General features: G+C 34.4%; 3 protein-coding genes across 3 annotated transcripts; all 3 read left to right on the top strand.

The window, feature by feature from the left end:
* The first annotated feature begins 642 nt into the window (after positions 1 to 642).
* LOC140878287 (gamma aminobutyrate transaminase 1, mitochondrial-like) lies at positions 643 to 4720 on the top strand. Its single transcript, XM_073281887.1, has 18 exons — positions 643 to 675; positions 775 to 845; positions 1055 to 1139; positions 1239 to 1311; positions 1739 to 1836; positions 1915 to 2007; positions 2241 to 2314; positions 2403 to 2441; positions 2531 to 2619; positions 2693 to 2769; positions 2858 to 2932; positions 3251 to 3382; positions 3474 to 3561; positions 3666 to 3744; positions 4042 to 4132; positions 4235 to 4313; positions 4418 to 4533; positions 4634 to 4720. Exons 1-18 carry the CDS (start codon positions 643 to 645, stop codon positions 4718 to 4720), a joined length of 1479 nt encoding a protein of 492 aa, XP_073137988.1.
* A 3303-nt stretch (positions 4721 to 8023) lies between these two features.
* LOC140883304 (DNA-directed RNA polymerase I subunit rpa49) lies at positions 8024 to 10489 on the top strand. The gene is made up of 4 exons (XM_073289723.1): positions 8024 to 8479; positions 8780 to 8920; positions 9042 to 9359; positions 9883 to 10489. The coding sequence occupies exons 1-4, from the start codon at positions 8075 to 8077 to the stop codon at positions 10282 to 10284; spliced, it is 1266 nt and encodes a 421-aa protein (XP_073145824.1). The 5' UTR covers positions 8024 to 8074; the 3' UTR covers positions 10285 to 10489.
* A 3871-nt stretch (positions 10490 to 14360) lies between these two features.
* Positions 14361 to 23985, top strand: LOC140878981 (uncharacterized). The gene is made up of 6 exons (XM_073282608.1): positions 14361 to 14566; positions 18440 to 18562; positions 19395 to 22646; positions 22754 to 22996; positions 23103 to 23261; positions 23450 to 23985. The coding sequence occupies exons 2-6, from the start codon at positions 18476 to 18478 to the stop codon at positions 23696 to 23698; spliced, it is 3990 nt and encodes a 1329-aa protein (XP_073138709.1). The 5' UTR covers positions 14361 to 14566; positions 18440 to 18475; the 3' UTR covers positions 23699 to 23985.
* The last annotated feature ends 441 nt before the right edge of the window (positions 23986 to 24426 follow it).

The raw sequence follows: 24426 nt of genomic DNA on the forward strand, positions 1-24426 counted from the left end.
GCTCGTGAACTATTCGAAACTCGATTCGATAAAAGCTCGTTTGATTTTGTTTAATAAGGTTCGTTAAGATAAACGAACCAAGCTCAAACTTTACGATATTCAACTCGTTAGCTCGTGAATATGTTCGTTAGTAGGCTCGCGTGAGTCAACCTCTAGATGAAAAAAATAATAGTTTTAATGTTTGATTCATAAATTTTCAATTTTACTTATGACAAATATATAAAATCTATTATTATAATAAAATTACAAATTTTAATAATAATATTATATTTTTCTTTTATTAACAAATGTAGTTTTTAATAAATTTAATGAATATTTAAATTTATATTTATTAAGTTCGTTCGATAAAAACTCGAATAAGCTCGTGAACCATGAATATATATATTCGTTAAATAAAGCTCGAGTTCAACTCAATTATAATCGAATCAAATACAAACTTTCAAGAGTTCGGCTCGATTACATCTCTAGCTAGATACATGGATAACCCAGCTGGCCGGTGCAATTAGTGAGATAGATGTCGAGACAAGTTGGCCTCTAATATTATATGTATAGCGTGCGATTCATGCACGTTCTCTTCTTTGGTCAAAGAAAGAGGGAAGGAGAAATAATGGCAGCGGCAATAGATATGTTGAGTGTAATCAAATGGCTGTGTGGAAGAAAAATGAAGCACATGTTGTATGCATATAAATAGAGCTCTAGTTCTCTCATTTCTCTACATTCAATAGTTGAGTGCGTGTTTCATAATTTTCACGTATATTTCTATCTCATATTTAGGCACCCGACGCCAACATAGGACACAACATGTTATCCCAGAATGATGTTTCGTCGACCGATGATCATAGAAGGTATGCATCTTCTTCTCTTTAGTTCTTCTTAGTTTTCGCATAAAGGTGCCATTCAAAAGCATTTGGTATGCTATTTCACTCGATTCATTACTTAAGGAAGACATATATATCCGATATAGATCTATCAATAACTCTCAACAAATCTTGAAATCATATATGTGCATTAGAGTTTCGTTTTTGAACTCACGAGTCATAGTTGGCATTTACAGTTTCAAGGGGCATGATATGCTGGCTCCTTTTACTCCTGGATGGCAGAGTAAAGATGTGAACCCTCTAGTACTCGCGAAAGCGGAGGTATAGAAGTTATTTCATTAATTTCGGTTTGAGTTTCTCAAGCTGAGATATATATTTTTCGTTTTGCGGTTTCATGCTTTACATTTGTATATGTTGTAGGGCTCTTATGTCTACGACATTAATGGGAAAAAGTATCTTGATTCCGTTGCCGGATTATGGTGTACAGCTCTAGGTAAAATGGATGTCTAGCATTTATCTAGTTTCCAATTGATTGTCAAATCTGTATGCTTGCAGTTTGCCACTTGCACTGCCTTCTACATATATAGATGGGAATTGGGAAAGATTCATCTTTATAATGTACTGTAAACTTATTTGATTAGAATGAAATGGATTCAAGCCAGTAAGACATGTATGATTTATGTATTGGTTATTTGGCTTTGCATGGATGTAATGTAATAAAACTAGCCTTAGTTTTCTAGCAAATAGCTTGAAAACATCAATATGTTGCAACCATGTCTTCCTTAATGGTGGTTCTCGTTCATTTATTTTGGTGTTCGCGTCCCAAGCGCGTACTCTTTGATGAACCTAGCTGATGTGAAAATACATCATGAGTCGCCACTATAATAGCTCATGATATGCTTAACTAAGCATTCTTGCAGGTGGGTGTGAGCCTCGTCTTGTCGCTGCTGCTACCAAACAACTGAACACATTACCGTTTCAGCACTCCTTTTTTAACCAAACGACGAAACCCCCATTGGTACGATGATTTACTACTTACTTGGAAGCTGCTTCCATTTGGAGATTTTTACACTGTACTCTTCATGGTAAAATACAGGATCTTGCCAAAGAACTTGTTGAGTTATTCACTGCAAGAAAGATGTCTAAAGTCTTCTTCACAAATAGTGGATCAGAGGCCAATGAATCACAGGTTCAAGTTTTCAATCACATCCGGAAACACTTGTTATATATGTTATCTGCAGCTCTTTTTAAATGTGTAAGATATGAATATTCACCGCTTCTCTACGTTGTTTCAAAATATTTTATACTGCAGAAGCCCGGAATAGGGGATCTCAGTCAAGATAAACAGAACAATATAGATTTTTTGCTGTCACAGTTTCCATTTGTAAAATATTCATAATTCTGAACCTTTTTCCCTTGAAGATCAAGCTTGTTTGGTACTACAATAATGCACTTGGAAGGCCTAAGAAAAAGAAGTTTATTGCTCGAGCAAATGCGTAATAGTTTTTGGTCCCAATACGCTTTTAGTTACCATTGGTTGCCTTTTTTTTTTTACAATGTTGTTTCCTTCTTTTGTTTTGGCAGATACCATGGTTCAACACTTGCAACATCCAGCCTTTCAGGGTATGCTAGTTACCATTCAACTATTCAAAACTCAAAATTCACTTGTGTAGTGAAAATTATTAACAAAAGATTTCACTGTCTTTCAATAGACTGCCGTTCGTCCACCAGAATTTCGATCTTCCGGCCCCATTTGTGCTACATACTGACTGCCCACATTTTTGGCGCTATCATCTACCAGGTGTTGGCACACTCTTTGGTCATTACTGTCTAACTTCTTGCATGATCTCATCAAACTAAATAAATCTTTGCAGGCGAAACCGAGGAGGAGTTTTCTACCAGGTTGGCCAATAAGCTGGAGAATCTTATAGTCAAAGAGGGTCCAGAGACGGTAACTGGAGTTGTTCTTTAGCACATTTCGTTCTCCGGTTTAATAGAGGTTTTGTTTCTCAACTACCAAACTCTGATGTTGTTTTCAGATTGCTGCTTTTATTGCGGAACCCGTAATGGGGGCAGGTGGTGTGATACCTCCGCCCCCGACGTATTTTGAGAAGGTTGTTTTCATTTTTCCATTGTCTGTGTCACACTACAAAATTCATGAACACTAGAGCAGCCTCAGTGCCTGAATGAATCATTTTACATCCTTACTTGTACATAATCTGAGACGGCATGATAAAGTATAAAATTATTGTTGGCCTGCCTATCAGCTTGATTTTTTGGGGAAAAGTGGTTGCTAATATCTTTATGTATCGCTTTTGAATCTTGAGATCAAGGTCCAAACTGTGTTCAAAAGCATCCTGCCACCCATTTCTTTCGGTGGGAGTCGAGAAGAACTTGATATTCATGCAGCTAAATGGAAGTTGTATGTGCAGATTCAGGCTGTTCTTAAGAAGTATGATATTCTTTTCGTTGCTGATGAAGTAATATGTGCCTTTGGAAGGCTTGGGACGATGTTCGGCAGCGACAAGTATGGGATCAAACCCGACCTCATCAGCTTGGCAAAGGTACAAGTTCACCTCAAGTTAGATTTCATATTAGCTGTTTTTGGTTGCATATTCTCAATTTTCTTTGCTTTTGAATTTTGATAATATACAGGCTCTGTCTTCTGCATACGTACCTATTGGAGCTGTTCTTTTGAGCCCTGAATTTTACGATGTCATATATTCTGAAAGCAACAAGCTTGGTTGGTGGTGACATTTACCTTTAAATTAATCTGATATGATATTTCATCACATATATATCCTAAATACCAATTACCATGTTGCTCGAAATTTTATTTTGTTCAAGGTTCTTTCTCCCATGGATTCACCTATTCTGGACACCCTGTATCTTGTGCTGTTGCATTGGAGGCACTTAAGATCTACAAGTATGTTTTCATTATCTAGTGAACTTGCACGCAGAAGAATCTCAGAAACAGGACGAGTCCGCACTCGGCCGATTCAAATTGCTTTGTGTTTTGAAATCAAAACATATATTACTGAATCAAATGTGATATCATTGAGATTGCTATGTGTGTATTTTAAATTTCATCACCATATTTCTCAGTTCTTAACACAATTCTACTATTTGCACAAGACTTGTTTGCTACATGTTCGATTACTGATGGGGAGCATCAAGATCCTTGAAAGAATCAGTTCATCTTAAAAGGTTTCCTTGTTCACAGGGAGAGGAACATTGTAGAGCAAGTGAACAAAATAGCACCCAAATTTCAAGAAGGTTTGAAAGCGTTTTCCGACAGCCCCATCGTCGGAGAGGTACGCAAACATTAGTTCAACAGATTCGATTCTTACAACCTTTCACATGAATATTACAGAAGGTTTCTTGTTTTGTCTTTTGATCAACACTCTTTCTTGAAGATACGTGGCACTGGTTTGATTCTTGCAACAGAATTCACTGACAACAAATCCCCAGATGATCCATTTCCTGCTGAATGGGGTATAATAAACTTGCTACATCTAACGTTAATGATTGGTAAACAAAGATGGATCATATGTTGGTACATGACTAGATATTCTTCATTTCTTTTACTAAATCTGAAGGTATTGGTGCATACTTTGGAGCACAATGTCAGGAGAATGGCTTGTTAGTTCGTTCTTCGGGCGACATAATATTTATGTCTCCTCCACTTATAATGACTCCTCAAGAAGTTGATGAGGTGAGTTGTTATCGGATTGTTATCGATGATGCTCGTTTCTTACGTACACGTTCAAATGATCAAAGTGTTTGATTCATCTTTCCTTTTTGCGCGTTTTCAGCTGATACAGATCTATGGAATGGCTCTGAAGAAGACGGAAGAAAGGGTGGAAGAGCTCAAATCTAAGAATTGTAAAAGTGTGAACTGAAAAATTTGTGATGCCTTTGTTATAGATATATAACTCAGCTCCACTCCCCTCTCCCCTTGTACTAGTAGTGTAATGGAATGTGTGTCTATTTATCTTTTACATTTCAATAATAATAATAATAAGACAAAAAACTAGTAAATAAAGTATGTAACGACTAGTTTAATATTAGAGCTTCGTTTTGCTTATAATTTTGGTTGTAATTTTGAGTTTATCAACTTCATGCAGGTCTGCGATTTTGTTTAGGGATGTGCAACGGTCAGTTTGGTCCAGTTTAAAAAAATTTTGGTTAGGCTTTTTGGTTTTCTGAATGTTTAATCCAAAAATCTAACGATTGTAGTTCAGCTCGATTCGATTTTTTCTTTATTACAATTCGGTTTTACAGTTTAATTAATAAAATTAAATAATAATTTAACTTCTACGATAATTTTTTTTGTAAATATATGAATATTCTTTTTAAAATACATTAAAAAAATATTTGATCAAAAAATAAAACTAACCATTTAAAATAAATATAATCAAAATATAATGGCACGATCAAATATAATAAAATGATACAAAAGCTTCTATTTAATATTTTGTATTAAAGGTAATGATCTCTTGTTATTTTTTATATATTTAATATATTATATATAAAAATCTTAATTTTAATATATATTTTATATAAAACTGCCGGTTCGGTTTTTCCGATTTTTTAAATTAAAAATCGAACCCAAAAATAGAAATTACCGGAATTCAAAATCAAAATTAACCGTACATTAATATCCACACGCAACGCGTTGCGTTTACTATCTCTCTAATTATTATTATTATTCAAGCGGATTCCATGAAGGTCATATCATCCTTATAATTGCACTCGATTTTTTGGGATTTGAAAAAATCTTTGAACCAGTGAAAAAAACTGTCAACTATAAACTATATATTTTTAAATTGAATATAGTTAAACTATTTTGAAAAATTATATTAAGGCTAAAATGAAAGAGTGGGTGCCCGTTGAGCCAACTTGTGGCTAAGGGCTTTGATGACTCTTTGTATAAACAATCTTATGTTTAATATAATTTACACTTTTATTAATGGCAATGACTTTATCTTTCTTCATATTGTTATATTGTGATATACTATTGTTGTTTTGATAAAGACCTTGAATATACTATAGTGTATGTAAGATGTGGTAGAACATGGAGATGTCTATCATGAAACACATCTTATAGTCACTGTATATTCTAAATTGTTCCTAGTCGATTGAGCCGTCCGATAATAAGGATAAGGATCACTCGAGTTTGAGACTAGCATTTGCGATGCAGAGTACCACGTTTCATTGGTAAGGAACATAGAGATGTTCGAAGCATGCAAATGGATATTCATACGATGAATGATCGAACTACCCTATCCGCACTTTTCAAGTGGTTATCACTTATCGAGTGGATAAAGTCCGCGGTTTTGGTTGTACACCATTAGTCCTTACTACTTGAAACATCATTGAGACTCTATATGCTAGTACTGTGCTTTGACTCGTTTACCGACTCTATTGGGGTCATCAGGTGTCGGGATTGGGTACAGTTACAACACATATAGGAGTCGATGCTTTGTTGTCAAGGATTCACCACATACTTGCGAGTGTGGATATCCTATGCGATCTGAGGAGATATTAGTGTGACGAATCTCTGGCCAGAGTACATGATGTGGTTTAAGAAATGGTTTCTTAGTAGCACATGCGATGTCACTATTTGATCTTCAAGATGTATTGCATAGTTATCGAATCTCGAACGACTCTCGATTTACCAATGGTTGTTGATTCGATCGGGATATATGGATGAAGGGACCGTACTGTACGCTAACCAAAATCTATTGGTTCTTGCAGGCACTATCAGTGATACCTAGGGAATCATGGGGCGATGTTGCTAGGCGCTCTTACCATGATTCGATGGGCAAGTCGAAAATTGTTGTTCCGAGTCACAAGGAGTTGTGAGCCCACGGCTAGCTGTATCCCTGAACCATTGAGGGTCACACAGAGTAATGGATTTTTTAATCCCCGTTGAGATACTTAAATTTAAAGAGTTAAATTTAATGAACAAAGAAGTTGGACTTCTTATTTAAGAGTAGAGGAGTAAGATTTCCTAAAATGACATAGGGATGGGCATTTTTGGAAATCACTGAATTCGGATTCAGAAAAATTTATCTTGACTTTAAAAGGTGCAGAAATGGTTTCTGTGCACATTGGTGAAATCGGTTTATCAATCGGAGTCATGATGAATTTTATATTAATTTTTGAACATGCGGGCTTTGCTTGTCGGGCTTGAACTTATGACTAATGGGCCCTAAGCTGTTAGCGGCCTACATTATAAATAAGTTATTGCAGTACAAAAATTATATACAACAGGTCACAATTTTCGAAAACCTAGTTATTTTCTCTCTAAAGTGGCCGCCCCCTTCCCTCTCTACTCGGGAAAATCCAGCCTGTGAATTTTGAATTACAGTCTGGTTTAACGGATCAAATTCGTTAATTCTCTTCGTAGAAACTTCTGATAGATTTTCTAGTGCAATCTATCAGAGGGATTAATTATCTGTTCGTGGACCTGATTGAAGAACAGTTCGTCCATCAGTTCCAGGGATATACAACAAGAGCAGAGCAATCTGTTGGTGTCCATAATCTCGATTCGAGATTGGAGGTAAAAATTTATAATTGTTATTTAATTTTTACACACACAATTTAATCGTTAAGTTTTGATACCCATTATGGAATCGTTCTATATAAAATTTTTAAACTTCCGCTGCACCGGGTATCAATTCTGATTGATCTGATCGCCGCGTTCTCCAACATAAAATATATTAGAATAGTTTTTTTTTGTGACGTGAGAATAGCCGCTACCTTCGGTGCGCACTGGGTAAACCTCCGGACTAACGCAATAGCCTGCAAACTACGTTAGTCAGGTAAATCACATTAGACAAGCCCTGTGTGACAGGCTAATCCAAAAAAGTGGCCAAAAATTAATCTACTCCATCAACTTGGACACCCCCTTAGGAACAATAAATTTTTTTTTTTTTTTTTACATTGGGGGTGGAGGTTGTAAGGTCTTGAACTCAAAACCTCTCCCATTTTTGGGAGGTTGATGCCACCTAGACTATAAGCCTTGGGTTAATAGTTTTTAGGAGGACCATCTGTGGAGATTTTTGTGATTATTAAGTACAAATTTATTTTGTTGGGCTATAAGCCCACAAGTTTGTGATTAGGCCTGTCCAAAATAAACATTCTTATATATTTGGAAAAAAGGCCTAAAATTATTTTGCAGAGTTTAGTGATAAGCCGAAAACCTAGGTTTCCGTATTCTTTCATCTCCACAGCTCAACGGAGGAACAATGGGGAAATCGAGATCGAGCAAGAAGAATAATGCAGAATTTGAAGAAGATGTTGAAAAAGTGAAAAGATCTGAAACCCTACAAGTGAAAATCAAGTCAATTGGCGAGAACTCAGAAAAAAGCATAGCACCGATAATCGGCTACTTTCCATCTGGATATGATCCGTTGAAGAAACACGACAACAGCGAAGAGAATCGCAACGTCAAGATTTACAAGAGTTTGTACACGCGAAATCCTAAAAAACCCAGAATGCAGCTGGTGGTGCGGGAAGATGGATCTCAGGTGAATTTCGTGGGCACAAATTACACCGGAGAGGCCACGACACCTCAGTTGTGTAATTATGCTCTTGGAGTACTGGATAAGGAGACTGGCGTATTGAAAATTGTTCCGATTGCTGCCAATAGGGTATGTTTCCTTTCTCTACTTTTGTATTGTTTGGTTATTGATCATAAAGGTGTCGGAATAATCCTTTACCGTTATATGATGATTAAGCTACAGTCCGAAATTTTACAAATATGTGACAGCGTTATTAACGTGAATGGATGCATCCTATATACAGAGTTTTCGCACCACTGTTGTATGGCAATTATAAATTTGTCACGTGAATTATTATATCAAGAATTGAGATGGTGTTAGTACTTGCCCAGTTTTTTATTTTACAAAAAAAAAAATTCTTATGTTGTGCTCATTTGGTCATATGAGCAGATATTTAGGTTGGAGGCGAAAGTTGGAGAGTCGGAGCAACTTGAAAATGAACTCCAAGAGGCCGAATTAACAGCTGAGGATAGGGATGCTAAATTTAGGAATCTAACTGTCAAGTATTCGACAAATAAGAATATTAGAAGGGTATGGTTTTTTTAATTCATTCAACGCAGATGGTTGAGAACGGATATGGAATACTTGAAAGCTCGACTCGAATTTCAATGTTTTCCTTTTGTTTTAGTGTTGTGTTTTCTTTGAATATCAGGATGTGAAAATTGATACCCTGAGGCAGACAGCAGATCCAGAAACTCAGCAGGGTTTGGACTATAAATTGAAAGAGATCAAGATGAATAAAGAGGCATTACAAGCTATTGCTTCTACTGCTAATGCTCGCAATATCCCACCATATGATATGGATGCCACCACATCAGATATGGCATATCCACTAAACAAGATAATTTTGGAAGGGGAGTGGGATGACCTTCTTGACATCTTTGAACTTACACAAGCGGGTTCAGAAGTGAACCCTGATGTTTACCCGAGTTTTGTTTGCAACAGAGTTCAGAAATTGAAAGAGATTGAGGTAAGGATTGACGTATGGGTTTATAGTGTTAAGGCTTCTGGATATTTTTAGCTCATATTTTTCTTTACCCGGCATAATTGAATTGGTTTCATCTCCGAAGGTTAGGGCATGTTCTGTCTTGTATGAATTGCAGATTACATCATGGAACATCATTCTCTCAAGGATTATTCTTAGAATTAGTTTCAGTTTGGGTAACCTATCAAAACAAAATGCATTTTCTCTTACCTTTGCAAAACAACAAATATAAATATTGAGTCACACAGTCTCATGTGTGTTCAATGACCTCGAAAAACTCCATTTAATTCTCTATCAATGGATGACATTGTATTCAGTCTAAATCAATAGTTGTGTGATTTGTTCATGTTGGGATTAGCCCCAAAACGTTGTACGCCCTATGTTTACTGCTGAATTCCGTGCTTGTTTAGAATTGAGTGGAATTTTCTTATTCCTGCAACAAAATATTTGTGAATTAGGATTAGGATATGTTTATCTTCATTTTTCAAGTCCCTTTTTGAATTTTCAGGATGGGATGGAGAAAAGACAGATGGCTGGCATATTGTCGTACATCACTCATCTCATCAAGTTCAAGGACAGAAATTCCATGGATGGCGTATCAACCGCAAAACGTCACAAGTTTCCTAGCATCTTCTGGCAGAAGTTTTCCTCCATGTTTGGTTCAAACGGAAGGAGAATCCCAGATGAAAAACAGCAATTGCTTATTAGTTATGTCCTGGTACTATCCATGTTTGCAGACAATTTTCGGACAAACCCTTTGGATATATCCAAAGATCTTCGGATGAAAACTCTCTCATTAAGACCACATTATCAATACTTAGGCTGCAAGTTTGTATGGGACAATCGAGAGTTGGTTGCTACCCTTCCCGTCCCGCTAGAATTTCAAACAACTGAAAGTAGGAGGAGGTAAGGCGCCATTTGTTTCGAGTTTCAAATGTGATCCACATTTTGCAGTGAGAAGTAACGAAAATTTTCGTGTGATTCGAGATTTTAATTTTAGAGCTTCGGTTTGCTTATAATTTTGGTTGTAAGTTTGAGTATATTAACCGCATCGTACTTTGTTTATTGTAAAGGTGAGTCATTTAGCCTTCTATCGATGGGAAAATATTTATTTATAGACCGGGACAAATGGGTTGTTATAATATTTTAAGGGGTTTGGCTGAGCCTAGTTCTAAAACCGCTTGGAGTTCAGAAGTTGTTAAATTTTGTTTGGTTTAAAAAAGTAGAGAAGAAGTTATTTTAACAATTTGTTTCTCTAAAATATCTTTTTATATTTTTATACATCTTTAATGTGTCTTTTATCTATTAAATATTATTAAATATTAAAAAATTCAAATAATATAAATTTTTCTAAATTCAAATCAAATATAAAGTAATTTGATATTTTAATATATTTATTGTGAAACCATTTTTGTATTATAACTATTTACATTATCTTTGTAGCGATACTTTTTTTTTTTGATAATTTTGATATCGAAAAACCCTACATGTTAATATTTTTAATTCGTTAAAAAAATTGGTTATAAGTTATTTTTAATAAATTTAGTTAAATATTCTCTCGATTGAAATTAAACGGGTCGCTAGAAATATATTTTAATTTATTTAGCTGAAGGATGGTAATCTTTTGCTCATTTGGTTAAACGCTCTCATAATTCATAAATCTATATCTGTCATGATTCATATTTGAAGTGAAAAAAATAATATTTTTGATATAAAAATTAATTTTTTTTAAAATTCGAATTAGATGGAGTATTTGAACTCTTGACATATATTAGAAAACAACCGTTGAGAGTATATTCAAAAAAATATTATTGTGTTTTCAAAGGGGTGTCCAAGTTGATGGAGTATTTGAACTCTTGACCACAGGTCAGAAGTTCGATTCCTCCTGCAGGCTATTGCGTTAATCCGGGGGTTTATCCAGAGCATATCGAAAGGTAGCGGCTGCGAGTTCCCACGTCACAAAAAAAATTTATTGTTATGACAAATTCAAAATAATATTTATTTTTTTAAAAAAAAAATTAAGTTGAATGGTACAACTGAATGCTGATTTCCTTGGAACTCGGTCCACTCTTGGTGAATGCTCTTGAATCGAGCTTCGTCGCAGTCAGACTAAGGAATTAGCAAATTTGTTGACCATCTAGTTCTTAAAACAAAAAAAAAACAAAAAGGGTTGACATTATCCCATTTCACATGCGTGTTCATTGGCTCATGCGGAGGTTAAACCGAGGAATGTGCACGAGCGACAGGGACCTGAAGGAGGGAGCACATGACCCAATCCCCAGAGCATACCCCACAATATTTCAGCAGAGAATATATTCTGCACGAGGATCGAACCCGCAACTCTGGGAAATTTTTTTCCACGTCACCTCAGGCCTTACCAACTCGTCTGTGTTCCTGTGGGCGACCATCTAGTTCTTCAATTTCAATTTGGTTGGTCAAGTTAAAATCCTCATAGCCGTCTGCGTTCACATGTTAGGAAGAGTCATTTCGAAGTCAAAGTTTATAATATATATATATATATATATATATATATATATATATATAATTTATATTTGATCTCACGTGATTTTTGTGAACGACTACTAAATTCACGGGTTTTTTTTTGAGATTTTTTTTATAAATCACTAAAACACACTAATGCATAAGATCAAAACTATATGTATTATTTCATGGGTCCACAAAATGACCATACACGATGCACCCGTTGAGTTTCGATCATGTGCAAAACTGAAACTGTTTGACCTATGTATTAACTGATGTTGCAACTCGTTCTGGAACACGTCACGAACATAATATAATTTATATGCACATGATCTTAAATAACTATCATCAAAATATATTGTAAATTATCAAGTTCTTCCTTTTGATATAATCATGAAACTAATTTTTATGCACATAACCTGTGTACATTGATTATCAATTGTAACGTAATATAACATAATCAATCTCTTTACATCTAAAAAATTACTCTTTTTACAAAGAAAAAGATATTAAGAGAGTGTTTGCAATCACTAAAAAAAATGATTAATAGTTTTTAGCTTAAAAAAATCATTTTTATGTGTTTCTTAAATCTAGATTATGTGTTAGCTTATGCTTAACTTAATTGAAATTCAAAAGCTAGTCATGTGGTGATTATGATTCTCCAAAAGTGATTCTAATAAGAAGGTCATTGTTAAAATCATTTTAATCACTTATTTATCAAACACTACCCAACTTTGATTTTTAGATTTTCACATATGTTTTCAAACACTCCCAACTTTTGATTATTGGAAAATAAAAAATATATATATTATTATAAAAGACAGTCGAGAAATGGGTGCTAAAAGAAAAGAGTAATGTATCTCTTTATCACATGTCACCTTCGCAGACGTACACTGGGCGGTTTGGTCGGCCGATTGTGGCCTCCACCACTGCATGTTCTTTTATGTTAAAGTTTTTTTAAAAAAAAATAAAACAATTATAAAGTTTTGGTTTAATTAACTTGTCCATTGACCAAACCAACTTTATTCTTTTTTTTATATATAAAATTTGAAATATATTGTAAATATACACATATCAAATTTGAACAATAATTACGGTTCATTATATTTTTACAATTGGATTTTAATTTTCATCAATATTAAATAGTTAGATCTGAAATTGTGAGAATGCAAGGTAGATGACCGATCATGTTGGTGAGGGGTGAAAAAATTGTGGCGTATTTTTTTTAATTTTGTGAAAGACAGCCAATTTAATTTAATTTATATAAAATTTAATACAGGTAGGGTAGGAAATTTTAATTTTTCTACAAACATGGTGAAATTGTTTTGACTTCTCGAATAGTTTTATGTATACCTTTCCTTTTTTTTTTTTCAAGTAATGATGCGTGAACTTATACTGTCGAGAGTCTCGAGAGCTTGTGAACTATTAGGCTCCGTTTAGTAGTCTATATTATTAATATGTGTATAACTTATCCTATCAAATCTCACGTTCTTCTCATCATACAAAAAAATTATTGATAAAGTTTATAGGTAAACTTCAGATTTTATCGTTATTTAATTTATTCAAAAATTAGCTGCACATTTTTTAATAATTAACTAACAAAAGTTTATTAATAAAAAAATTATATTAAATGTACAATTTGGACTAAATATTTTAGACCAACAAATGATATAAAATACATATAATTGAGACAAATATAGTATTGGTTTTATATTTTATGGACTCAAAATTTTCCTAAACCATCAATATAACATTGTATAATAATCAGGAATATAAATTCGAAATTAATGGTGTGCATAACCCCATATCATAAGTTAATATATATGGTTTCGTAGCGTTTAATATTCCACAACATACATGTACACATTTTTTATAATCAGCTATTTCAATCTTATAATAGATCAAAAAAACTCAACCTTTTTTAAAACGTTAGTTATAGCTTATAAATGCATTTGACAATCTAATTTTTTTGGGCTTTTGATGCACCTAGGGAGATATGGCATAAATCAATACACATCAATATTGATGAAATATTCATTTATTCATTATGTCATGATTTAATTATATAGGTAGTGTTTGGGAGAGCTTCTAGGAAGCACTTCTCAGTTTTTCGTTAACAAAATTTCATAAGATTTTAAAGTTTTGTTAACGGAAAAAATGAAAAGTGCTTGTAAGAAGTTCTCCCAAACACTACTATGGTAGTGTTTGTGAGAGCTTTTAGAAGCACTTCTCAGCTTTTTCGTTAACAAAAATTTGAAATTTTTTGTTGCTGAAAAGTGCTTCTTAGAAGCTCTCTCAAACACTACCTATATCTTCCAAACACTACTATAGATTGATAAAATGAGATTTAAAAGAGGATTTTTCTTTCACTGCCGATCCAATAAATGGCAAATTGCAATAAATTATGAAATTATATAAATATGTGACCCGGCCCCCAAATACCCAATCAAACGCGTCTTAGGTTGAACCGAACATTTCTAATTGGCGAACAAAAGGTCCCGCCACAGCGAGCCCACTGCACCGCCGCGCAGACGAGGGCGGCTCCTTCTGCCCCCATATTAAATCCAAATTTCACAGCTTCTCTCCCCCATCATTCTTCTTCCCCCAACCCTCTCAATCTCGCATCCAAAAAAAAGAGAGAGAGATATTCTTCCGAAAAGCTAAAGCGGAAAAAGCGAGATCAGCGAATCGCGCAGTCTCCGATTCCTCAGGCAAGTTGTGTATTATATATTCGTGTATTTGATCTCCGTTTTTCTCTAGAATTTTATGTGATTCTCTGTGATTTTTGCTCTGTTGATTGCTTGATTGATCGAATCTGATCTGTTTATGCTTCAATCTATTGCTCTCTTTGAATTTCTTCTGCGTGTGTTGGATATCCTTTTTCATCGATGAACTGATTTAATGATTGTGTGCTGATTTTGACTTAAACTGACACTGAGACTGGATTGATCGACGATCATCAAAAAAAAGTTCGTTAAAACAAACAAATAGCACTTTTATGATGGTTGATGATCATTGTTGGGGGAATTTGGCTGCACAATTTATTTTTATTGATTGATTTCCCTGTTGATGCTTTATTTCTACGATTATTTGTGTGATTTTTGAAATCTTAGCTGGAGAGTTACAGTTTTATTGATAGAAATGGGCATCAGAAGTAGAAACTCTAATTTTTTTGCCCTGTTCTTTACAGCCTGTAAATTAAAAGAGTACATATATGATAAAAATTATTATCTTCAATAATTTAAAATGCGCAGATTTTGTCACAAATCTTTTGACAATCTGTATTGATCAACAATTTACGCATGTATAATTTTCTCACTCATTATTAGATATTTAGATGTTCAAATTTTTTCCCTTGTGAATCAGGAAAAGGTCCATCAGTCTCTGTAGACTGTAAAATCCCAAAATACTTTGGTCCGCACATTGTTTGGTCACTGCCATGTCAACTTTTTGTCTTTAAGTGACAGTGAATTGGCTTCATTGATTTATTTTCTGTCAAATGGTCAAATATACTCCCATTTCTAAAAAGAAAAAAAAAAAGGAAATTGAAAAATATTTGTCTGGAAAAAAAGGGAAAGAAATAGTAAAGTATTTGACACGATAATTTACCAAACCTTCGCGGGCTCCACCAGCTTTGATAAAGACAATTATAATTATTCTCTAGTTCAAATTTAATACCTGGGAATAAATTATTTCAGTTTATTTTTCTAATCGATCCAGCCTGACATGGAATAAATCGATCCTATCTAATTTTAATTTTACCCGGATCCAGTGGGTGCATAATTTGTTTTTCTACATTTTATATTTAGAAACTAAATAAAAGAATAAATCTATCGTTAGAGATTTAGAATGTATTCTGAAACATATAATTCATGATTTTGCTACAAAAAAAATTTCAATAAATTTTTTAAAAAACAATAAATAAATAAAATTATAGAGAAATATATAGGTGAAAATTTTGAAAATAGGAAGGTTATTAAATTTGATATAGGGTCAAATTCTGTGGGCAAAATATATTAGGTTGCATTTGGTGTAAATTGTTCAATTCAATTGACTATGAAATCTCAACCTAGCTATTATTTTTTTGAGAGTTTGATGTGGAATTCATTAATCTCAATATAGAATCATTTCAAATCACTCTACCAAGTATTATTTTAAATCCAAACGCCTCCAAATTTGATCTTTCCGGATTTTGCTGAACCCGAAATTCAAAATTCCCAGGTTTTAACATGGGGTCAAATTAAGTGCCGAAAAAATATTTTAGAATTAACTAACCACCAAACTCGACGTTTAATCTAACCGGATTTTATTGAACCAGAATTTCAAATTCCCAGATTATCGATTAGAAATTAGAAATTATTTTTCACACACTACATCACCTCACGTCTTTCGAATATATAATAATCAACTTCGAATTGGTATTAGTAGGGGTGTTCATCGGTCGATTCGGTTTAAATTTGTTTAATTTTGGTTCGGTTTTTTCGGTTTTCGGTTTATGAAAAATACAATCCGAAGTCAAACCGTTTTATTTCGGTTCGGTTCGGTTTTTATACTATAACGGACCGGTTTATACGGTTCGGTTTGATCAGTTTTATCATTAATAATAATACATAACACAATTAAAGAAACATAAATTTCATCCAACATGTAATTTAAATACCCCAATACACAACTTAAAATTATAGTCATATAGTGAAAAAATAAAAAAAAAAACATCAAACAATACAAAGATAAATATCCAACCACAATCTTATAATATTTTCAAAAAAACAAAACAAATTTTGATGCGTTTAAATTAATAATAGAAATACATTGTAAAATATTATATGTTTTTTTACATGATTTCTTAGTAAAAACTTTAAAAATAAAGTTTAAATAATTTACATAAACAAGAATCAACTAAAAATTACATAAACAACAACAATGAATTAAATAAATAACAATCAACTAAAAATTATTCAAAATGATTATTAATTCACTAAATATCATCTCATAATATATATAATATAAATAAAAAATATAAATAAAAATATTAATTTAATTCAATTTCGCTTTTTTCGGTCGGTTCGGTTTTGACATATATAATCCAAAACCGAACCAAATAAACTTCGATTTTGATATTTATATCCGAATTAAAAAATTCGGTTTTCGGTTCGGTTCAATCTTTGACTTTTTCAGTTTGAATTTTCGGTTTTTTCGGTTTTATCCGAAATATGAACACCCCTAGGTATTAGTAGGTGCAAGTGCAGTGGATTCGATCAATCTGTGCACAGATTTATTTATTTGTTTCTTTGTTTGTTTATTCCTGTTTTATCCGGTGGGCCACTGTATCTTGCTATTTGGGAATGATATAGTATATGATGAATTCTTATATCTTATCCAAACTTAATAAAATAAAAAATATCATTTCGCATATTTAACTCTAATATATATTTAATTTTTTAGAGTTTGATTAAGTTTTCGTATTTTATAATTGTATATATATATATATATAGATATATATAGATAGATAGAAAGTTCTTTTATGGTGTCCAACAACTATGTCCAACTTCGTGACCATCATGTACAATAGGTGAGTTGATCAACACAATTGGTGAGTTGACTTATACATGGTGGGCACAGAGTTAGGTATAATTGTTGGGCACCATAAAAGAAATCTATATTATATATATATATATATAATATTATCCTGCTGAATTTCATATCATGTTTATTTTTTAAAAAAAATCGTGACTAAATCAAAACATTTAAAACAAAATATATACTACTGCATATTATGTTATTCACATATATCATATATGCCCGTGTCTAGTACTTATCATGCATTAGAGAATTTATCTCAACAAGCTTATTTTTATAAAACTATTCGAGTTCTGAGTGGTCAATGCTCCAAAGAAATCGAAGTGACGTGATAATTGATTAAAAATATTCATGAAACCGTTTATTATTTTAATAATAATATGATTAAAAAGCTTTTATAGTGTTGGACTGTTGGTCACTTGGTCCCGTAAAATCTTTCAATATCTGTTTCTTTCCCGAATTTTATTTGGCAAATTAAAATTATAATCTAATCCTAAATAAGCAGTTCGATAAAGATCGTCTGTGTTTGATTTTTTTTTTAAAAAAAATAAAATTTATACGTTACATATTTTTAATATACCATGTGAAATATTAGTGAATTTTATGTAATGAAATGATTCATCCCAACCAAAAATAGTGGGGGATTGTGACGAGCATTAAAATCTTGCAAGTGGGGTCAGTTATCAACACGACTACGCAATATCATTAGTCACAAATCATGACATTGGGCGTTTCAACTAGCAACATTTATTATATGTTTAAACCATCATTATGAAATAAATAAAATATAATTATTTAAAATGCTACATATTAGCTTTAACGTTATATATAATTGAAAAAAACGTATAACCCAAGACGAATTTATGAATTTATGTTAAAAATAATTATTTACGCCCTTGAAATTTTCCAGAAGACGAGTTTATACCGTTTTGCCTTTGAAAGATCGACGGAATCTTGCGATCAAAATTCGACTTCATCTATTAATTTCATAAAATACTTTACAGGGTTTTATAAATCGGTGAGCTGCAATTCATTCAGTGATGGCAGAAGAGGCACCTATAAGCCAGGAGACTGTAGTGGAAAAGGTGGCGGAGGGTGCTGAGAGCAATGGAGTTATTCCTGCTAAGGTAAAATTATAGTGAATATGGTTATTTAATGCTAGTCCTTCACATCGGTAGATTATACGTCTGTGTTACTTAAAAACATAGAAACTCTTCCTTTGAGTTTTAAGTAACTGCGACAATATATCTGCGGTGACAGTTACGGACATTAAGCTTCAACTAAGTGGTCATTTTTGTTGCCACTTAATTTTTATTTTTTTTTTAAACATGCATTTATTTTTTTGAAAAAATAGAAATTACTTCGAATGATATTGAAATCTCCTCTGTGCTGATCTCACAACCTTCCCAAAATTTTATAATCGATATATGAAATGAATCTAAAATTCAGAAAAATGCTATTTGATTATTCAAACCCCTTGCATTTGTTGTTATAATCATACCATCCGATATTAAGTCCATATACATATCGTAAGCCATAATCATTGCAAATTGCAACATCACATCACGAGGGGATATTTGTTACGTCCATGATTCACAAGTCTAGAGATAGGGAATATGAAGTTCGTACTTTATATTCGTTTAGTCATCACATCTTCGATTCAACCATCCTTTCTGACGGAGCATCATGTCTTCTCACGCGCCAGATCGTAACCTCGAACTTTTATTGGTGGCCAATCACGTAGAGTTTTCGTATCAACTGATCATTCTATCATGCTCTAAAACGAACGTAATATGGTATAGTTGAAGTAACAAACAGTAACCTATCACGAATTATAAAAAATTGTCATTCTCATTCTTTTGTGAAACAATTGCTTTATTTTGGAAACTTTAAAGCTGGACTTGGTTGTGTATGCTTCTTAAATTTTTCTCTTTTTTTTTTTTTTTTGTATTATTTCAGATAACAGAAGAAAATGCACAGCAGGGGAAGAAGGAAGGAAAGAATGAGGAAGAAGTGACGTCGAATCTTGAAGGTGAATTCGTAAAAATAGAGAAAGAATCTCTTGATGCAAAGGATCCTGCTGAGACGAATACTATCGTTGATGAAAAACCAACGATCGTTGAGCGTAGCTCTGCTGCCAGCAATCCTGAGGCTAGTAGAGAGTTGTTGGAATCACAAGAAAAAATCGAAGATCTTGAGCATGAATTGCAGAGAATTTCAGGTGTTCTGAAAGAATCTGAATCCGAGAACTTGAACTTGAAGGATGAACTTTTGCAGACAAAAGAGAAGCATATGGAGAGCTCAAAGAAACACGAAGAATTTGAACTTGAAAACACGAAGCTGCAGGATCAGATATTAGAAACAGAGAAGCGATACAACGAGCAGCTGAAAACTCTGCAAGATGCATTACAAGCTCTAGAAGAGAAGCACAAAACATTGACCGGTGTGAAGGAAGCATTTGATGATCTCAGTCTTGAGCTCGAGACATCAAGAAAGAAGATGACTGATCTGGAGCTCGAGCTCGAAAATTCTAATGGTGAAGCCAAAAAGTTCGAGGAGTTGCACAAGGAAAGTGGGTCACATGCTGAATCGGAGACACAGAAAGCCTTGGAGTTGGAGAGGTTGCTTGAAGCTGCAAAATCTAGCACAAAAGAGGTGGAAGATCGTATGGTTTCTTTACAAGATGAGCTCAGAAGCTTAAATGAAAATATTGCTGAAAGCCAGAAAATCGAAGAGGCGTTAAAGAACACTACTACTGAGCTTTCAAATGTCCAGAGTGAATTGGAGCTATCAAAATCACTGGCGCAAGATTTGGAGCAGAAGCTAGCTTCAAAGGAAGATCTTGTCAATGAATTGACAAAGGGATTTGAGCTGGCCAAGGCTTCTGAATCTAAAGCTACGGAAGAAAATGAATCACTCGAGAAGTTGCTGTCATCAACAAAAGAAAATCTCACAGAGAAGGAATCCCTTCTCGAAGATGTAAAGTTGAAATTGGAGGGAGAGGTCAGGTCAAGGGAAGAAATTGAAGAAAATTTGAAAATCCAGCAAAGAAAGATGGAGAGCACGCAGGAAGAGCTAACCAAAGCAAGTAAAGAAAAAGAAACGCTGGAAGGTGTGGTGACCGATCTGACCAACAAAAGTGCCCAGATGAAGGACTTGTGTGATGAACTAGAGGCTAAGTTGCAGCACTCGGAAGAGAATTTTAGAAAAACGGATTCTCTTTTATCTCAAGCAGTGGAGAACAGCAAAGAACTGGAGCAGAGACTGAAAACCATTGAAGAGCTTCACACTGAGTCCGGTCATGCAGCTAATACTGCGAACGAGAAAAACCTAGAACTCGAAGACATGGTAAAAGCCTTGAACTTAGCAACTGAAGAAACAAAGTTGCAGGTGAGAGAATATGAAACAAGATGTATCGCGTTGGAACAGAAAAAAATCGAGCTAGAGCAACAGCTGAATATGATGGAACTGAAATGCCATGATTCTGAGAGGGAATCGAAAGAGTTATCTGACAAAATATCAGAACTGCATGCCACACTCAGTAAGGGGGAGGAGGAGAAAGAAATCTTAGATGCCCAATTGCAAGAATTCAAGGCCAAAGTTGATCAAATGGAGTCTGAATTGGGGAAGGTCACGGCACACAAGTCGGAGGTTGAGCTGGAGCTAAAGAATGCTGTAGACAAATCTGCTGAGCACGAGGGACGAGCCAATACGATTCATCAGCGGAGTCTTGATCTCGAGCAATTAATGCAGGAATCAGATTCCAAAGCAGTGGATGCTAGCAAAAAAGTGAGCGAGCTAGAGCTCCTTCTTGAAACTGAGAAATATAGGATTAAGGAGCTGGAAGAGACGACGAGCTTGTTAGAAAAGAAATGCTTGGATGCAGAAGCAGAACTCAAGAAAAGCCATAATAATGTATCTGAACTTGAAGCACAGCTTGAGGTGGCCCAATTAAAACTGTCGAGCCTAGAGGTTGCCCTGCAAGCGTCCACTGAAAAGGAAAATGATTTGATAGAGTCCTTAAATTTAACTACAGAAGAAAACAGAATCTTGAAAGATCTGTCGAAAACCTCGAATGAAAAGCTATTGGAGGCAGAAAATTTACTAGATGTCTTACGAAAGGAACTGAATATTTCCCAAGAGAGATTGGAGAGCATTGAAAAGGAGCTCAAGGCTTCGGGAATGAATGAAACTGAAGCTATGCAGAAGCTTAAGTTTGCAGAAGAACAGCTAGAAGAACAAATCAAAGTCTTGGAGAAAGAGACTGCGAGAAGTGCAGCGCTTGAATCATCTCATGAGATTCTAACGAGGGACTCTGAGTTGAAACTCCAGGAGGCAATTGCAAATTTCACCAGTAGAGATTCCGAGGCAAAATCTTTAATTGATAAAGCAAAAAGTTTTGACGATCATGTGATCGGCTATCAGCAGCAACTTGCCGAAGCAGCTGAAAGGTATGAAACTACTAAAAAAGAGATGGATCAGATTTTAGGAAACCTGGCTTCTTCTGAAAATGCCAAGGAGGAACTCAAAAGTAAGATCTTGGAAGCAGAAGGTATAATTGATAAGCACATTGAAGAAAATTTGCTGTTGTCTGAAACTAATGCACAATTCAGAAGCAAAACACAAGATCTCGAAGAAAAGCTAACAGCAGCTTTATCTGACTTGGAAGCCTCTAACAAGCAGCTAGCTTCCCACACACACACTATCACTGATCTAACAGAGCGCCATTCTAAAGTCTCTGAACTTAAGTTGACAGCTGAAACCCGTATTTTAGAAGCCGAAGCCAAATTGGAAGAAGAAATTCAGAAATTTGGCCTGAGAGATTCAGAAGCCAAGGCCTTGATTGAGAAGGTAAAAGTTTTTGAAGCACAGGTAATAGCATATGAAGAACAGAGTAAGGAAACATCTGCAAGGGCGAAAAGTCTGGAATTGGAATTGGAACAGAGTCTCTTGAAATCTACTGAGCTGGAGAGAGAACTTTACGCAAAATCAGGTCAGTTTGAAAAGGATGTTGAAGCCCTAATTAGCACAAACTCGAAACTTACTCTAGAGCTTGCCGAGTATGAATCTAAACTGAACGAGTTAGAAAAGAATTTGTCCATTGTGTCATCTGAGAAAGATGGTACAAGTGAAGCACTAAATGCTTCAAAAAAGGAGATAGAAGAGCTGACGCAGCAGCTTGCCTCTGAAGGTCAGAAGCTACAATCTCAGGTTAGTTCTCTTCTGGACTACAACATATTTTACGACTTGAGATTTTATTATGGCCTTTTTGTGTTTGTGAAACTCAAATTTTTCTTATCAATATCTTCATTGTGCAGATACATTCTATTATGGAAGAGAACAACACGCTGACAGAAACATATCATGGTTCAAAGAAAGATCTTGAAGGAATGATAATGGGTCTTGAAGAACAGTTGAAAGACCACAAATCAAATGAAGATGCCCTCAAGGCTAACTTGGAAATCCTCAACACTGAGGTAAACCAAAAATCTGAGCTGCAAGATCGACTAAAGGAACTCGAAGAACACTTGGCACATTCAGAAGCTAGATTTAGAGAAGAGGTAAAAATAATTATTTTACCAGTATGATTAACCGATTGTTGTAGATTGTAAATACCTACTGTTTTGAATTGCTTGATAAATTCTTGTTTCTATTTCTGGAAAACAGAAGGAGTTGAACTCTCAGAAGGAGCTGGAACAAGAAAGTGCGATGAAACATTCCTTGGAAGAACTTGAAGCCAAGAAACAGAAAGTCCTACTCTTGGAAAATCAAGTTAAAGAAATTGAGGAGAAATTGCATCAGGCTGACACAAAATTTAAAGAAAAGGTTAGACTCTACTTTGCCTCGACTTATACATGCTTTTTTTTCATCTTTTCATATCGCCAATTTAACTATCAATTGCAAGCACCAGCTCGACAAGCTTCTTGCATGTGTATCAAATTATCAAACTATGAGCTAGAGGCATACTCATGTAACATCATAACAACAACATTACTGATTTAAGCACAATACAGGAAATTGAAAATATTTCCGCTGAAAACAAGGATGAAACAATAAGATCTCGGGAAATCGATTCCTTTACCAACATTCCTCAGAAACGAAAGAGTAAGAAAAAACTGGAGGCACGTGCAGCTCAAGCATCTCCCTCGGACACACAGATTCAAACTACAGAGGCATCACCGGCGGGCATGACACTTAAACTCATTTTAGGTGTGGCTCTAGTTTCAGTTATTGTTGGCATTATTCTTGGGAAGAAGTATTAGCTATGAGTTGAGGTTTGGAATTGGCTTCCATTTTTATTGATTTTTAGCCGCTTGGATGGATTAGTTTGTCATTTATTTTGTACAAAAGCGCAGGGGAAGCTTTATTTGTATTTTTGTTTTTGTTTGAGGTTTGATCTTTTGATTAGGTCAGGATTGGTTTTGATTTAAAACCTGACCCCTAGCTATTACATAGTATGGAAAAAGGAACAAGGAAGAATATTCGCTATTCTTCTCAACCTAATCAAGTCTGCTTTTATGTTGTCTCTTGAAGGATTGACCATTATATACTTCCCTCATCAAGCTCTCATTTTGTAGCGGGGGTGGTTGGACTTCGATACAAACTTCAAATTTGATGTATTATGTTTCTAAAAGGGCACTTGTTATTCTTGTCACAAATTAAGTTACTTATTACTATTTTGTTTTCTTTGATGAATTTACAGTTACATTCCTAACTGAGCTTATCCTCTGCCAATGGGTAGTTAAGCTCCAAAAGAAAGTGAACAATTTTAAGTGCGATTTTTTGAATAACACAAGTTTAACTCTCTTGAAATGTTCAAAATCGTCCTTTGACATCGCAATGCCACCAACTAAGATACCCCATAGTAGCTTCTTGGGTCGGCACTTGAGTTGTTCAATTCTCTTTTATTAAATTCATAAGTATTTTTAGTTTACAGATGTTTTTTAAGTAACATCTAACATCTAAAAGACTAAAAACCTTTAGGTGGTTT

The sequence above is a fragment of the Henckelia pumila genome, chromosome 2 (genome assembly GCF_033568475.1).
Source record: "Henckelia pumila isolate YLH828 chromosome 2, ASM3356847v2, whole genome shotgun sequence".
NCBI classification, from domain to species: domain Eukaryota; kingdom Viridiplantae; phylum Streptophyta; class Magnoliopsida; order Lamiales; family Gesneriaceae; genus Henckelia; species Henckelia pumila.

Coding starts and splice junctions, on each gene's coding strand:
- LOC140878287 (XM_073281887.1), top strand. CDS start 643: ATGGCTGTGTGGAAGAAAAATGAAGCACATGTT. Junction 676..774: donor AGAAAAATGAAGCACATGTT/GTATGCATATAA, acceptor TCTCATATTTAG/GCACCCGACGCCAACATAGG. Junction 3,745..4,041: donor GAGGCACTTAAGATCTACAA/GTATGTTTTCAT, acceptor CCTTGTTCACAG/GGAGAGGAACATTGTAGAGC.
- LOC140883304 (XM_073289723.1), top strand. CDS start 8,075: ATGGGGAAATCGAGATCGAGCAAGAAGAATAATGCAGAATTTGAAGAA. Junction 8,480..8,779: donor TTCCGATTGCTGCCAATAGG/GTATGTTTCCTT, acceptor TCATATGAGCAG/ATATTTAGGTTGGAGGCGAA. Junction 8,921..9,041: donor CAAATAAGAATATTAGAAGG/GTATGGTTTTTT, acceptor TTTGAATATCAG/GATGTGAAAATTGATACCCT.
- LOC140878981 (XM_073282608.1), top strand. CDS start 18,476: ATGGCAGAAGAGGCACCTATAAGCCAGGAGACTGTAGTGGAAAAGGTG. Junction 18,563..19,394: donor ATGGAGTTATTCCTGCTAAG/GTAAAATTATAG, acceptor GTATTATTTCAG/ATAACAGAAGAAAATGCACA. Junction 22,997..23,102: donor AAGCTAGATTTAGAGAAGAG/GTAAAAATAATT, acceptor TCTGGAAAACAG/AAGGAGTTGAACTCTCAGAA.